Genomic DNA, 14480 nt, shown 5'->3' on the forward strand with positions numbered 1-14480 from the left:
TTCACCACACAGGTGAAAACGACGCCACTCAAAAAAATGCCCCAAAACACAGGGGAACTAAACAGTATACACGTATACGCTAAACCGTGACTTACAGGCATGCACTAGAGTACACATAAAACAATCCCGCACACCCAGCAGGCGGGCCGGCTGGATAATAAAGCCCAACTAATTAACCTAACTAAACACAGGTGTAACTAATAAACAGACAAGGGGGAGGAAAAGGATCAGTGGCAGCTAGTAGGCCGGTGACGACGACCGCCGAGCGCCACCCGAACAGGAAGGGGAGCCACCTTCGGTAGGAGTCGTGACAGTTAGGTCAAGCCTAAATAAGATCAGGAGTAAAAATGTGCTTAACAAGTCACATAATAAGTAGCATTGGACTCACTTTGTGTGCAATAATAGTGTTTAACATGATTATTGTATGGCTACCTCACCTCTGTACACCACACATACAATTATCTGTAAGGTCCCTCAGTCAAGCAGTAAATATCAAACACAGATTCAACCACAAAGACCAGGGAGGGTTTCCAATGCTTCGCTTTGAAGGGCACCTATTGAAAAAGAATGAAGCCTGTACAGAATTTAAATATTTCAAAATATGCATCCTCTTTGCAATAAAGTAAGTAAAGTAAGTTTTACTAAAGTAAAACTGCAAAAAATATGGCGAATAAATTAACTTTATGCCCTGAATACAGGTTAAAGTCTGCTTGAAAGAGCCGCTAAGCTGCTAACGTTAGCCATAAAGCTAACAAAGTTAGTCCCAGATGAGTTTTCCAATGGGGCCCTCTTTGTCTGGAGAGGTAAATGAACGGTTCCAGCGCTGTAGGAGTTGTATCTATTATTCTGTGTTTTAGGACAAACTGGATCACTCAGAGTTACAATGCGGCAATTGTTTGCTTGTCGAGGATTATAGGCTTGAGGTAGCTTCCTTGAGGTGGCTTCCAGCCTACGTAAGAAATTGGGGAAAAACGCAGAGTGAAATGTTTACCTTTTCTACGCCGGTTGCTAGATGGCTTCCGCACATGTTGGATGCATCTCCGTCTTGTCGTTTGTCGTTATTGGACTGGCCGGTGTTGCCCGGAGTTTGTTTGCCAGGGGAGCCATCTCCTGCCTCTTCTCCCCAATCTGATAGCGGAGTCGAAGGAGCACAGCAAGAGGAGCATGGCAATCAACAATGGTCGCATGTCACGAGCCGTGTAAGCCGAAGATAGCGGCCTGCCGCAAAGCAATACTACACTCCCAATGAGAGGCCTGGAGTAGATACAAACAACGAATAGTTTCACCGCCCTGGGGCCTGATCTTCCTGCACCTTCGTCACTGGGGTTACCTGTGTCTGCAGCCGCTGTGCCTACTCCGTATGGGCTTCAGGCAGAAGTCATCACACTTTTTGATGTATTGTGACTGCAGTTTCCTCTGCTTGGAGCAACAGTGAAGTGGGCAGGGCAGTATGGATTTCTTCTCTTACATCTGCAAGCAGAGTCTGAACATCAGACAGGATGGCATTGTCTCCCTAAATCTGTGCAATGGCTATTGCTGTAGGTTTCAGGAGTTTCAGGCTGCTTACCACTCTCCCACAAAATAAATCATCCAGGAGGACGCTCTTGATGGTGTTGTCCATATCGGCAGACTGTGATATGGACATTTCTTGGAGAGACTCCTTCCCCTCCAGGAGACTGTCAAACATGATGACAGCACCACCCCAACAGGTGTTGCTGGGCAGCTTCAATGTGGTGCTCTTATTATTCTCACTTTACTTGGTGAGGTAGATTGCTGCTGTAACTTGATGACCCTTCACATACCTAACCATTTCCTTGGCTCTCTTGTAGAGTGTATCCATTGTTTTCAGTGCCATGATGTCCTTGGGTGGGTGTGATGTGAGGGTAGGACTCCTCCACTTTAGACCAAGCAGCATTGTCTGTGAAAATACCTTCTGTGGTCAAAGGTCATTGATGACTGCCTTTCAAAGGTCATTGATGACTGCCTTCATTGATGACTGCCTCACCTGCAATGTAGAGACCAGTGTGTCTGTTGTCCCTTGTGTCTGTGCACTTGTAGAATACTGGTTGAAGGGTGGAAATATAGTTCATTATTCCTTGCCCACAAACATTCGACCACCCATCAGAGATGATTGCAATATAGTCTGCTTTCTCTATGATTTGCTTGACCTTCACTTGAACTATGTTGAACTCTGCATCCAGCAAATGAGTAGATAAAGCATGTCTGGTTGGAGGGGTGTATGCTGGGCGAAGAACATTCAGAAATCTCTTCCAATACATATTGCCTGTGAGCATCAGAGGTGAACTAGTTGCATACACAACTTGAGCAAGACATTCATCAGCATTTCTCTGACTATGTTCCTCCATTGAGTAAAAAAAAACTTTTGATTCCAGAAGGACAATGAGCTGTTGCTACTGATAAGGTGTCTGATTCATAATTTTCACCTCAAATAGAAGTAGAGGGACTTTTGTCAGAGGCTGCTTGTTGTGAGCGCTGAGGGAACATTATGCACTTGGCCAGATGATTCTGCATCTTTGTTGTATTCTTCACATATGATTTGGCACAGTATTTGCAAATGTACACAGCTTTTCCTTCTACATTAGCTGCAGTGAAATGTCTCCACACATCAGATAGTGCCAGATCAGATTTATGTTGGTAAAAAACACCAAATAAACCCTATGTACAAATAAATAGTTAAGCAGTTAGATTAAACAACTCCTTTGTAAGATAAATGTTTTCATATGAAACATGTATGGAAACAGGTGAATTAACACTCCTCATTTAGCAGGCTCAAGCAAGCTAGATCCCACATGGTAGCAAAAACTAACTAGCAGAAGTGGTTAGTTAGAAATAATTTAAACACACTTTGCTGTAGGCTACTATTTACTAATTAAGAAAAAATAATGCATGTCAAATAAAATATATTCACATCACCGAGTATAGTAATCAAAATTTACCAGAAAGAATGTAATCCTTGGCTTAGACAGTGTAGTAGTGTGGGCTCAATAGCATCTCATTAGGGTGGAAGATCTTAAGAATCAGCTGTACATGTGATGGAAGAGTGCACTGCACATGTGATGGAAGAATGCAGAGGGTTGCAATTCCATTGAATTGGGGATAGTTTAACCAAAATATGCCACAAGACCTAGAATTGCCTTAAAAAAGGTTCACTGTTATAAGCTTTTTTGAGGAATTTAATCAAAATTCACCAAATTCCAGGGCTTAAATTCCCATGGGAAATTTCGTACAAATTCCAGAAATTTACTGGAAAGTTTCCAACCCTTTGCAACCCTAGTTAAGAGGGATGAGGCAAAAGGAATGGAAAATAATTCTGGCTGCACAACCGATTGGCAAACGTACTACAAATTGAGAAATCATGTGACAACTGAATGAATAGAAGAATAAACTACACTATGAAACAAAGATAAATGACAAATAATGATAGTAAAAAGCACCGTCAATGAAATGCTGGGAAAAAAGGCGAACTCAGCTCCATCATTCATTGAATCAGATGGCTCATTCATTACAAAACTGACTGATATTCCCAACTACTTTAATAATTTTTTCATTGGCAAACTTGCCAGCAACATGCCAGCCACAAACGCTGACACTACACATCCAAATATATCTGACCAAATTAGGAAAGACAAGAATTGTAATTTTGAATTGTGAGTGAGTGAGGAAGAGGTGAAAAAATGATTGTTGTCTATTTTGAATTGTGAGTGAGTGTGGAAGAGGTGAAAAAATGATTGTTGTCTATCAACAATGACAAGCCACCGGCAGGGGTCTGACAACTTGGATGGAAAATGACTGAGGATAATAGCGGACGATATTACCAGTCCTATTTGCCATATCTTAAATTTATGCCTACTTGAAAGTAGGAGGGCAGCAAAAGTCATTCCGCTACCTAAGAATAGTAAAGCCCCCTTCACTGGCTCAAATAGCCCACCAATCATCCTGTTACCAACCCTTAGTAAAGTTTTGGAAAACATTGTGTTTGACCAGATACAATTCTATTTTACGGTAAACAAATTTACAACAGACTTTCTGCACGCTTATAGGGAAGGTCATTCAACAAGCACTGCACTTACACAAATGACTGATGATTGGTTGAGAGAAATTGATGATAAAAAGATTGTGGGAGCCATTTTGTTAGACTTCAGTGAGTTTTTTGACATTATCCATCATAGTCTGCTGCTGGAAAAACGTATGTGTTATGGCTTTACACCCCCTGCTATATTGTGGATACAGAGTTACCTGTCTAACAGGACACAGAAGGTTTTCTTTAATGGAAGCCTCTCCAACATAATCCAGGTAGAATCAGGAATTCCCCATGGCAGCTGTCTAAGCCCCATACTTTCTTTCAATCTTTACTAACGACATATCACTTGGCTTTGAGTAAAGCCATTGTGTCTGTGTATGCAGATGACTCAACACTATTATACACGTCAGCTACTACAGCAACTAAAATGACTGCAACACTAAACAAAGAGCTACAGATAGTTTCAGAATGGGTGGCAAGGAATAAGTTAGTCCTAAATATTTCAAAAACTAAATGCATTGTATTTGGGACAAATCATTGTGTAAATTTTGCAAGTTGAGGTGACTAAACTGCTTGGAGTAACCCTGTATTGTAAACTGTCATAGTCAAAACATATTGATACAACAGTAGCTAAGATGGGGAGAAGTCTGTCAATACTAAAGTGCTGCTCTGCTTTCTGGACAGCACTATTAACAAGGCAGGTCCTACAGGCTATAGTTTTGTCGCACCTAGATTACTGTTCAGTCTTGTAGTCAGGTGCCACAAAAGGGGACCTTTGAAAGGTATTAACATGTTGAAAAGCACCGAGCTGTCTGTTTAAAACAACTAGCACACAGTTCAGAAACCCATGCATACCCCACAAACATGCCACCAATGGTTTCTTCACAGTCCCCAAGTCCAGAACAGACCATGGGAGGTGCACAGTTATACATAGAGCCATGACAATATGGAACTATTCCACATCAGGTAACTGATGCAAGCAGTAGAATCTTTTTTTTTTTTTTAAATACAGATAAAAATACACCTTCTGGAACAGCGGGGACTGTGAAGAAACACAAACATAGGCACAGTCACATGCATATACAGTGCCTTGCGAAAGTATTCGGCCCCCTTGAACTTTGCGACCTTTTGCCACATTTCAGGCTTCAAACATAAAGATAGAAAACTGTATTTTTTTGTGAAGAATCAGCAACAAGTGGGACACAATCATGAAGTGGAACGACATTTATTGGATATTTCAAAATTTTTTAACAAATCAAAAACTGAAAAATTGGGCGTGCAAAATTATTCAGCCCCCTTAAGTTAATACTTTGTAGCGCCACCTTTTGCTGCGATTACAGCTGTAAGTCGCTTGGGGTATGTCTCTATCAGTTTTGCACATTGAGAGACTGACATTTTTTCCCATTCCTCCTTGCAAAACAGCTCAAGCTCAGTGAGGTTGGATGGAGAGCATTTGTGAACAGCAGTTTTCAGTTCTTTCCACAGATTCTCGATTGGATTCAGGTCTGGACTTTGACTTGGCCATTCTAACACCTGGATATGTTTATTTTTGAACCATTCCATTGTAGATTTTGCTTTATGTTTTGGATCAATGTCTTGTTGGAAGACAAATCTCCCTCCCAGTCTCAGGTCTTTTGCAGACTCCATCAGGTTTTCTTCCAGAATGGTCCTGTATTTGGCTCCATCCATCTTCCCATCAATTTTAACCATCTTCCCTGGCCCAAACCATGATGCTGCCACCACCATGTTTGACAGTGGGGATGGTGTGTTCAGCTGTGTTGCTTTTACGCCAAACATAACGTTTTGCATTGTTGCCAAAAAGTTCAATTTTGGTTTCATCTGACCAGAGCACCTTCTTCCACATGTTTGGTGTGTCTCCCAGGTGGCAGGTGGCAAACTTTAAACAACACTTTTTATGGATATCTTTAAGAAATGGCTTTCTTCTTGCCACTCTTCCATAAAGGCCAGATTTGTGCAATATACGACTGATTGTTGTCCTATGGACAGAGTCTCCCACCTCAGCTGTAGATCTCTGCAGTTCATCCAGAGTGATCATGGGCCTCTTGGCTGCATCTCTGATCAGTCTTCTCCTTGCATGAGCTGAAAGTTTAGAGGGACGGCCAGGTCTTGGTAGATTTGCAGTGGTCTGATACTCTTTCCATTTCAATATTATCGCTTGCACAGTGCTCCTTGGGATGTTTAAAGCTTGGGAAATCTTGTTGTATCCAAATCCGGCTTTAAACTTCTTCACAACAGTATCTCGGACCTGCCTGGTGTGTTCCTTTTTCTTCATGATGCTCTCTGCGCTTTTAACGGACCTCTGAGACTATCACAGTGCAGGTGCATTTATACGGAGAGTTGATTACACACAGGTGGGTTGTATTTGTCATCATTAGTCATTTAGGTCAACATTGGATCATTCAGAGATCCTCACTGAACTTCTGGAGAGAGTTTGCTGCACTGAAAGTGAAGGGGCTGAATAATTTTGCACGCCCAATTTTTCAGTTTTTGATTTGTTAAAAAAGTTTGAAATATCCAATAAATGTCGTTCCACTTCATGATTGTGTCCCACTTGTTGTTGATTCTTCACAAAAAAATACAGTTTTATATCTTTATGTTTGAAGCCTGAAATGTGGCAAAAGGTCGCAAAGTTCAAGGGGGCCGAATACTTTCGCAAGGCACTGTATACACATTATATGTGTTGATTTTGTGTTGTAGATATGTGGTACTGGAGTATGGGCCTGAGGGCGCACACTTAATGTGTTGTGAATTCTGTAATGAATGCACTCTAATGTTTAAAAAAAAAAAATGTATAACTGCCTTAATTTTGCCAGACCCCAGGAAGAGTAGCTGCTGCCGTGGCATTAACTAATGGGGATCTTTAATAAATACAAATACGAAGTGTTATGTTTGCAGTAAATCCAACACATCACTGAGTACAACGGTTCATATTTTCAGGCATGGTGGTAGCTGCATCATGTTATGTCATTATGGGGTATTGTGTGTAAAATCAATTTAATCCATTTTGAATTCGGGCTGTAACACTACTAAATGTGGAATAAGTCAAGGGGTATGAATACTTTCTGAAGACACTGCAATTTGTATGTCCCCTAACAGCTCACATGAGGACATTGTGGCCATGATCCAAAAAGGGGACCGCTCCAAGTTCGATGTGGAGGTGCTGAAACAGCTACAGAAGCTACAACCAGAGAAGCATGAGGTGCGTGCCGGCACAGGAATCCCTGCCAAGTTCATTGGTTCATTTCAAGCGGCCACACTGTATTTCTAGATCTAAATACATTTCCCGTTTTGATAGGGACATAGTGTTGGGAACCAAATGTTTGTTGTCAGTTTATGTTCATAGAAAGTTTTTTTCTTCCCACCACTCAGATGGATAACCTCACGTCCTACCAGGGAGAGAGACAGAAGTTAGCTGGTGTGGACCAGTTTTATCTCCAGCTCCTAGCTGTTCCTTGGTAAAGTTCTCCACCTTTTTGCTGTTCAATGAGCTAGGACCCGATTCACCCTGGATGTTGACCTTGGTTGTGTGTATGTGTTTGACCCCCAGCTATGCCCTGAGGATCGAGTGCATGTTGCTGTGTGAGGAGATCAGCTCAGTGTTACAGATGATGCAGCCTAAAGCCGAGCTGCTGGATGAGGCCTGTGAGAGTAAGTCCAGGCACCAGGCTGGCTGCCCTACAACTCTCATCACCCCTACGACTAATTAAAATTCCTTTTATTTTATTCTCTTTAATCGGTTATTATTTCTATCCTATAAGGTCTGAGGGTGAGCACTCGACTGCCAAGCTTCTGCAAGCTCATTCTGGATGTTGGAAACTTTCTTAACTACGTAAGAATCCATAACATGTGATGCCATATAGTACTAAACTCGGCAAAAAAAGAAACATCATCTCACTGTCAACTGTGTTTATTTTCAGCAAACTTAACATGTGTAAATATTTAAATGAACGTAAGATTCAACAACTGAGACATAAACTGAACAAGTTCCACAGACATGTGACTAACAGAAATGGAATAATGTGTCCCTGAACAAAGGGGGGGGGGGGGTCAAAATCAAAAGTAACAGTCAGTTTCTGGTGTGGCCACCATCTGCATTAAGTACTGCAGTGCATCTCCTCCTCATGGACTGCACCAGATTTGCCAGTTCTTGCTGTGAGATGTTACCCCACTCTTCCACCAAGGCACCTGCAAGTTCCTGGACATTTCTGGGGGGAATGGCCCTAGTCCACACCCTCCGATCCAACAGGTCCCAGACGTACTGAATGGGATTGAGATCCGGGCTCTTCGCTGGCCATGGCAGATCACTGACACTCCTGTCTTGCAAGAAATCACGCACAGAATGAGAAGTATGGCTGGTGGCATTGTCATGCTGGAGGGTCATGTCAGGATGAGCCTGCAGGAGGGGTACCACATGAGGCAGGAGGATGTCTTCCCTGTAACGCACAGCGTTGAGATTGCCTGCAATGACATCAAGCTCAGTCCGATGATGCTGTGACACACCGCCCCAGACCATGACGGACCCTCCACCTCCAAATTGATCCCGCTCCAGAGTACAGGCCTCGGTGTAATGCTGACTCATTTGACGATACACGCGAATCCGACCATCACCCCTGGTGAGACAAAACCGCGACTCGTCAGTGAAGAGCACTTTTTGCCAGTCCTGTCTGGTCCACCTATGGGTTTGTGCCCATAAGCAACGTTGTTGCCGGTGATGTCTGGTGAGGACCTGCCTTACATCAGGCCTACAAGCCCTCAGTCCAGCCTCTCTCAGCCTAATGCGGACAGTCTGAGCACTAATGGAGGGATTGTGCATTCCTGGTGTAACTCGGGCAGTTGTTGTTGCCATCCTGTACCTGTCCCGCAGGTGTGATGTTCAGATGTACCGATCTTGTGCAGGTGTTGTTACACGTGGTCTGCCACTGCGAGGACGATCAGCTGTTCATCCTGTCTCCCTGTAACACTGTCTTAGGCGTCTCACAGTAAGGACATTGGCCATGTCTGCAGAGTCAGTAGAAAGGCCTCTTTAGTGTCCTAAGTTTTCATAACAGTGACCTTAATTGTCTACCGTCTGAACGCTGTTAGTGTCTTAATGACCGTTCCACAGGTGCATGTTCATTAATTGTTTATGGTTCATTGAACAAGCATGGGGAACAGTGTTTAAACCCTTTACTGTGAAGTTATTTGGATTTTTACCAATTATCTTTCAAAGACAGGGTCCTGAAAAAGGGACGTTTCTTTTTTTGCTGAGTTTATAACCAAACACAAAAAAGATGGTCTCACAACAACATTGTTAGTTGTTAGTGAGAGAACTGTCTGTCTATCTCTGTTCTACAGGGGAGCCACACGGGGAACGCGGAGGGCTTCAAGATCGGAACCCTGCTAAAGCTCACTGAGACCAAGGCCAATAAAAGTCGCATAACTCTGCTCCACCACATCCTACAGGAGGCGGAGCAGAACCATGATGACCTCTTGAACCTTCCAGATGATTTGGAGATCTGTGAAAAGGCTGCTGGGTATTGGAAAAAGCTGTATACAACATTGTGGAGTCTAATCAAAGCTTCATACGGAGGCTATGCTAACCTTACCACGTTTATTGTTTACTTCCACAGTGTGAATCTGGAGTCTATCCAGACTGAGGTGAGCTCGCTCATCAAGCGATTGAAAGATTCAGAGAAGAAGGTGGCTTCCTCTTCTGTGGAGGACATCAAGGAGCAGTATCTAACGGCAATGCAGGTGGGTTGCAATACCTCTCCTCACCACCAGAGAGCAGGTGACTTTGTAGTTTCGCAAAAGCTCCCCTTTAATGGTTTTAGAGATTTGTGACTTCATCGTGATTGTTGCCAGATCATAACTAAATAAATCCCCCTGAATTGGCTGTCTACTCTAGGGAAGCCTGGAGGCCTGCAGGGAGCTGGAGGAGAGGTTTTTCTCCATTGACAGGAAGAAGGAGGATCTGGCACTGTATCTGTGTGAGGACTCATCCCGTCTCTCTCTGGAGGAGCTGTTCAGCACTATAAAGACCTTCAGGGGACTCTTCATCAAAGCTCTCAAGGTGAGAGAAACAAATAACTAATGGACCTACTTCACCTATTGACGTTCCTATATAAAACTTATCAATTTAAGTATATCTTTCTGTGTTTATTCCACAAACCGGGTCATACATTTTGACTGCATAGGTCCTCCAATTTTGTTCAGAGATTAAATACCACATTGCTATTGTTTCACATTCTGGATACCTGTATTACTGTGTTTTCTCTTGCTTTTTAAAATCCCAGGACAATCAGACCCGCCGAGAGCAAGCCATCAAGGCAGAGAAGAGGAAGAAACAGCAGGAGGAGGAGGATTCCAAGCGACCAAGAGGGGATAACGGGAAGATAAGTGAGTCTAACCGCCAGCCAACACTCCAAATAACACTGTTACTTCAAGGCACTCCCTGGTGACTATAGTCATAACTCAACAGTGTCCCATTACCAACATCATAATCCTACATGGATCATTTGTAGCTTCTGAAAGGGATTCTCCCTGGCTGTGTCTCAATAGTCTTCAGAAGATCCCTTTCCTCGTCTCCTCCTCCTTCATCTGCAGAAGAACTGGGGAGGTGAAAGCATTGCTCACAAAATAGAAGGTTTCCATTGCCTTTAACTGTCCAGTCTTTCAGTGCCGATTAAGGAAAGGAGACTAGGAAATGATGCCACTTTCTAAGGACAGTTGACACCTATAAGTGCATGTTTGATAATTGCAATTCACCAGTCCAAATTCAAACGCACTACCAGAGCATTGCATGTATCAGGGTGGACTGTTTTGAGATGAACCCTCTGTCCCTCAACCCCAGTTCGTAAAGCCCCCCCAGTCCAAGAAGAGGGCTGCATAATCGACCACCTGCTGTCTGACATCAGGAAGGGCTATGCACTGAGGAAGACCAGGCCCCGGGCTGACAGGACAAGCCTGCCCTCTGCAGACAAGAAAAGGGACAGCAGTCTGCCGGGTGAGCATGAGGATGGGACTGGCCATTGATTCTGCTGCTGCCTTGAGCTGTTTGAAAGATATTACTAAGGCACTGTCCAGAAACACCCTCTTACCTCTAAGCACTAGGCACTTGGGTAGATCTGAAAGGCTTGCATGTAGAATGTAGAAGAGGTTTGTAGAGGAGGTAAATGTAGTTAGTTATGCTTTATGTTACTATCTTTAATGAATAATTGTCCTTTCTCTCCTCCCCTAGAGCAGGGCACACAGCCTGAGGGATTGTCTGCTATAGATGCTAAAGATGGAGATGAAGTTGAAAAGGTGACATCACCCAATGACCAAAGACAACAAGACAGAGATTCAGTCGTAGGGGAGTCCTCATCCGGCCTCCCCACACACCCATCACTCATATCACGTTCACCCGAAACCTTAGGCCCCTCAGACCTCCATACCACCACCACCAAGGACCAGGGAACCTGTGATCACACACAGAGTGAGGACCTCAAACCTGGGATGGATTCCTTGGCTGACCGCCTGGTCGAGGAGGAGTCCCCAGAGGTGGAGAGGGTTAAGGCTGCTGATTCAGAGGTTGAGGATGTGAACAGGAATGCATTCTCAGCTGGTGGGGATGTTCCAAAGAGCGGAGACACAGAGATAGATGGGAACCAGGAAAGTGGAGCTGATGGAAAGGGGTTAGAGGAGAGTCAATCATCAGAGTCCCCCTCAAACACAGCTGCTGGTGACGCAGAGCCCAAACCACAGGCACAGAAACGAGAGGATACTAAGAGACATAGAGAAGGTAATGTCTTCAGAACTAGCCTCATCTCGATAGAAAATGAACCATTCTTGCTTATCTTGATTTGTTTTGTCCTGTAAGGAAAACTTTGTTTCTTGTCTTTAATTCCCTAAAAACAGACATGGGCTATGGAAAAGGCCACACTAAACCTAAAAAGAGTTGTGTATTACATTGAGGTAGGTTCTCCTCCTTTCAGGCTTTTCAGAATCCCAGAAACACCATCCACTAACCCTGCATGGATCTAACCAGGTCATTGGTGGGGCGTCAGGTAGCCTAGTGGTTAGAGCTTTGGACTAGTAACCGAAAGGTTGCAAGATCAAATCCCTGAGCTGACAAGGTAAACATCTGTCATTCTGCTCCTGAACAAGGCAGTTGAAAATAAGAATTTGTTCTTAAAACTGACTTGCCTAGTTTAAAAAAACATAATAATAAATTGGTGATTTAAGGGTCCTGTTTCACTGGTTTCCTTTCAATTCTGTGTCTTGTCCATCCTGCATATCCCTCCCCTTTCCTCAGTACCTTTCATACACCAGTTACTGTTCCTGCTCCAACTCTCTTCCATGTCTGGGCGGTATGTGGTGTGGTTAGCCTGGCTGGCTATGTGTTGGTGCTTTATGGATGACTCCCAGGGGCTTTTTGATGGTTGTATATTGTCTGTCAGCTAGCACTGGGTGGTTGGAGATTTGTAGGCTTGGATCCCCCCAGTACCCAAGGTGACCTTATGATGGGAGATGTGATACACCTCGCGCCTGGCGGAACGCCTGGCGGAACGCATACCGACCTACTGAACACTGCAGGACCTCAGCCGAACTGCCTGTTCTCCCTACCAACAACCACCACCACACACAAACACATGCACGTGCACACACACACACACACACAGAGTAAATCATTGAATTAGATCAGATCTGGGCCAGTGGTTTTGTGGGTCATTTCTAGGTTGTTATTGATTCACCCGGTTTGAGCAACATTTTGTGTATGTTACATGTAGTGCCTAACAAGGAACAAGTCTCTATAAAAAATGATGTTGCATTTGATGTTAAGAACAACCCACTGGGCACAGACGCCATCTATTCCACTTTGGTTCAATGTAATTTCATTGAAATGGCATGGAAACAACTGATTCAACCAGTGTGAGCCCAGTGGGAACTTACTACTGCAAACAAATCCTTTTTACCAGATTTTCCCCCATTTTTTGTTTCTTTTATGAATTTTTGCCCCCATTTTTATTTTATTTTATAAATGAACATGTCAGGGAAGCAATTTGTTGTCAGTGTGCTGTAAATCTTTGTCACTCTGCTAAGGGATGTTAAAATCACAGATTCAAATATCTGACCCTAGATCAGTTGTTAGGGGACAATTCTACCGACTTCACCTGAATGTACACAGCTTCACTAAAATCCCACAACATCAAGCTTAACCTATATTTGTGTCCTTGTCTCCATTGTTTGGGGGTGCTTCCTTTCCATGCGCTCTCATCTTGTTGATTTACTTTACTTATTCCTTTCAGCTCCTAGTGTAGCAACGGGTCTCAACTGTCTATCGTCTTGTATTCTGGGTGAAATTAAATTAGCTATAGTTGTGTGGTTGGTATATGCAACAACACTGATTCTATCTTGTATCTCTATTTCTAGGTGGACGCAAGAAGAAGGACAAGGCCAAAGGCAAAAAGAAACAATGACTGTTGACGGCATCTTCCAGTGCTCCACCCCTGTCTGCCAAACAAATACTATGGTATACATTAACATTATACTGTACTTACAAATATCTATATCAGCCATGCATGTTTTTCATACTTTTTTCAACGAACCTAGGTGATGCTTGTTTTTCAAAATGGAGACTTCCTTATTAACCCCCTATAGTGGGGTCTTTGTATGATTTACTACATCAATAACAGGATTTGACAATGATATGACAGGAACTGCTTTGCAACCAACCCCAGGAAGTATGGATGATAATGATGGGATAATTTGCATGTTACAATTTCATCATGGACATTCAATGTATTGGACACAATTTCATTGAAATATTATACATTAATTGACAATAATCAACATGTCTATGTATAGAATGTTTCAATTTGATACTGAGACAAATGTTTACAGTAGGTCTACATGTTATGTTTACTTGTTGATACAGACTCTCATTTAATTTGGCAAATAGAGGGCCCCTCATTTAATTTAGCAAATAGAGGGCCCCTCATTTAATTTAGCAAATAGAGGGCCCCTCATTTCATTTAGCAAATAGAGGGCCCCTCATTTCATTTGGCAAATAGAGGGCCTCTTTTGCCTACAGCCAAGCATTGTTGTAATGACTGTAATGAATATTGGTTCATGATCAGTTAGCCATTAAATATAAAGGTAACAGCATAGATAGACCATAATAATAAACTCACCTGTTTTTCCAGACACAACAATGTTATAGTGATAATTTGCTCTAGTCTCTTTTGTAACAGTTATTGTTTCTTATCGCACTCTGCATTAACACTGTCATTTAAAAAAGGCTATGCTAATCAGGGATTTAGTAGGCTATAAAAATACTCTAAATACAATAAAATTATCTGATACACTCCCATGCATTTTTTTTATTCGATTTCTCTATCTCGTTTATATGTGTGCTAATAGCTAGGGACAGTATGTTCACAGTTAAGATTGTTGC

General features: G+C 42.8%; 1 protein-coding gene across 4 annotated transcripts in view; it reads left to right on the plus strand.

The window, feature by feature from the left end:
• Positions 1-14396, plus strand: part of LOC110529217 (inverted formin-2) — a 34866-nt gene extending 20470 nt beyond the window's left edge. The window contains exons 11-22 of one of the 4 annotated variants that reach the window (XM_036985165.1): positions 7160-7262; positions 7433-7518; positions 7611-7711; positions 7822-7892; positions 9398-9576; positions 9673-9796; positions 9951-10115; positions 10339-10441; positions 10896-11048; positions 11283-11825; positions 11942-11998; positions 13457-14396. In XM_036985165.1, the coding sequence (XP_036841060.1) occupies positions 7160-7262; positions 7433-7518; positions 7611-7711; positions 7822-7892; positions 9398-9576; positions 9673-9796; positions 9951-10115; positions 10339-10441; positions 10896-11048; positions 11283-11825; positions 11942-11997 (1684 nt within the window). In that variant the 3' untranslated portion in view covers position 11998; positions 13457-14396. Of the gene's footprint in view, positions 1-7159; positions 7263-7432; positions 7519-7610; positions 7712-7821; positions 7893-9397; positions 9577-9672; positions 9797-9950; positions 10116-10338; positions 10442-10895; positions 11049-11282; positions 11826-11941; positions 11999-12018; positions 12160-13456 lie in introns of those variants that run through there. The other 3 variants (XM_036985164.1, XM_036985166.1, XM_036985167.1) reach the window with 3 other exon arrangements.
• Positions 14397-14480: the final 84 nt, after the last annotated feature.

The sequence above is a fragment of the Oncorhynchus mykiss genome, chromosome 8 (assembly GCF_013265735.2).
Source record: "Oncorhynchus mykiss isolate Arlee chromosome 8, USDA_OmykA_1.1, whole genome shotgun sequence".
Classification (NCBI taxonomy): Eukaryota; Metazoa; Chordata; class Actinopteri; order Salmoniformes; family Salmonidae; genus Oncorhynchus; species Oncorhynchus mykiss.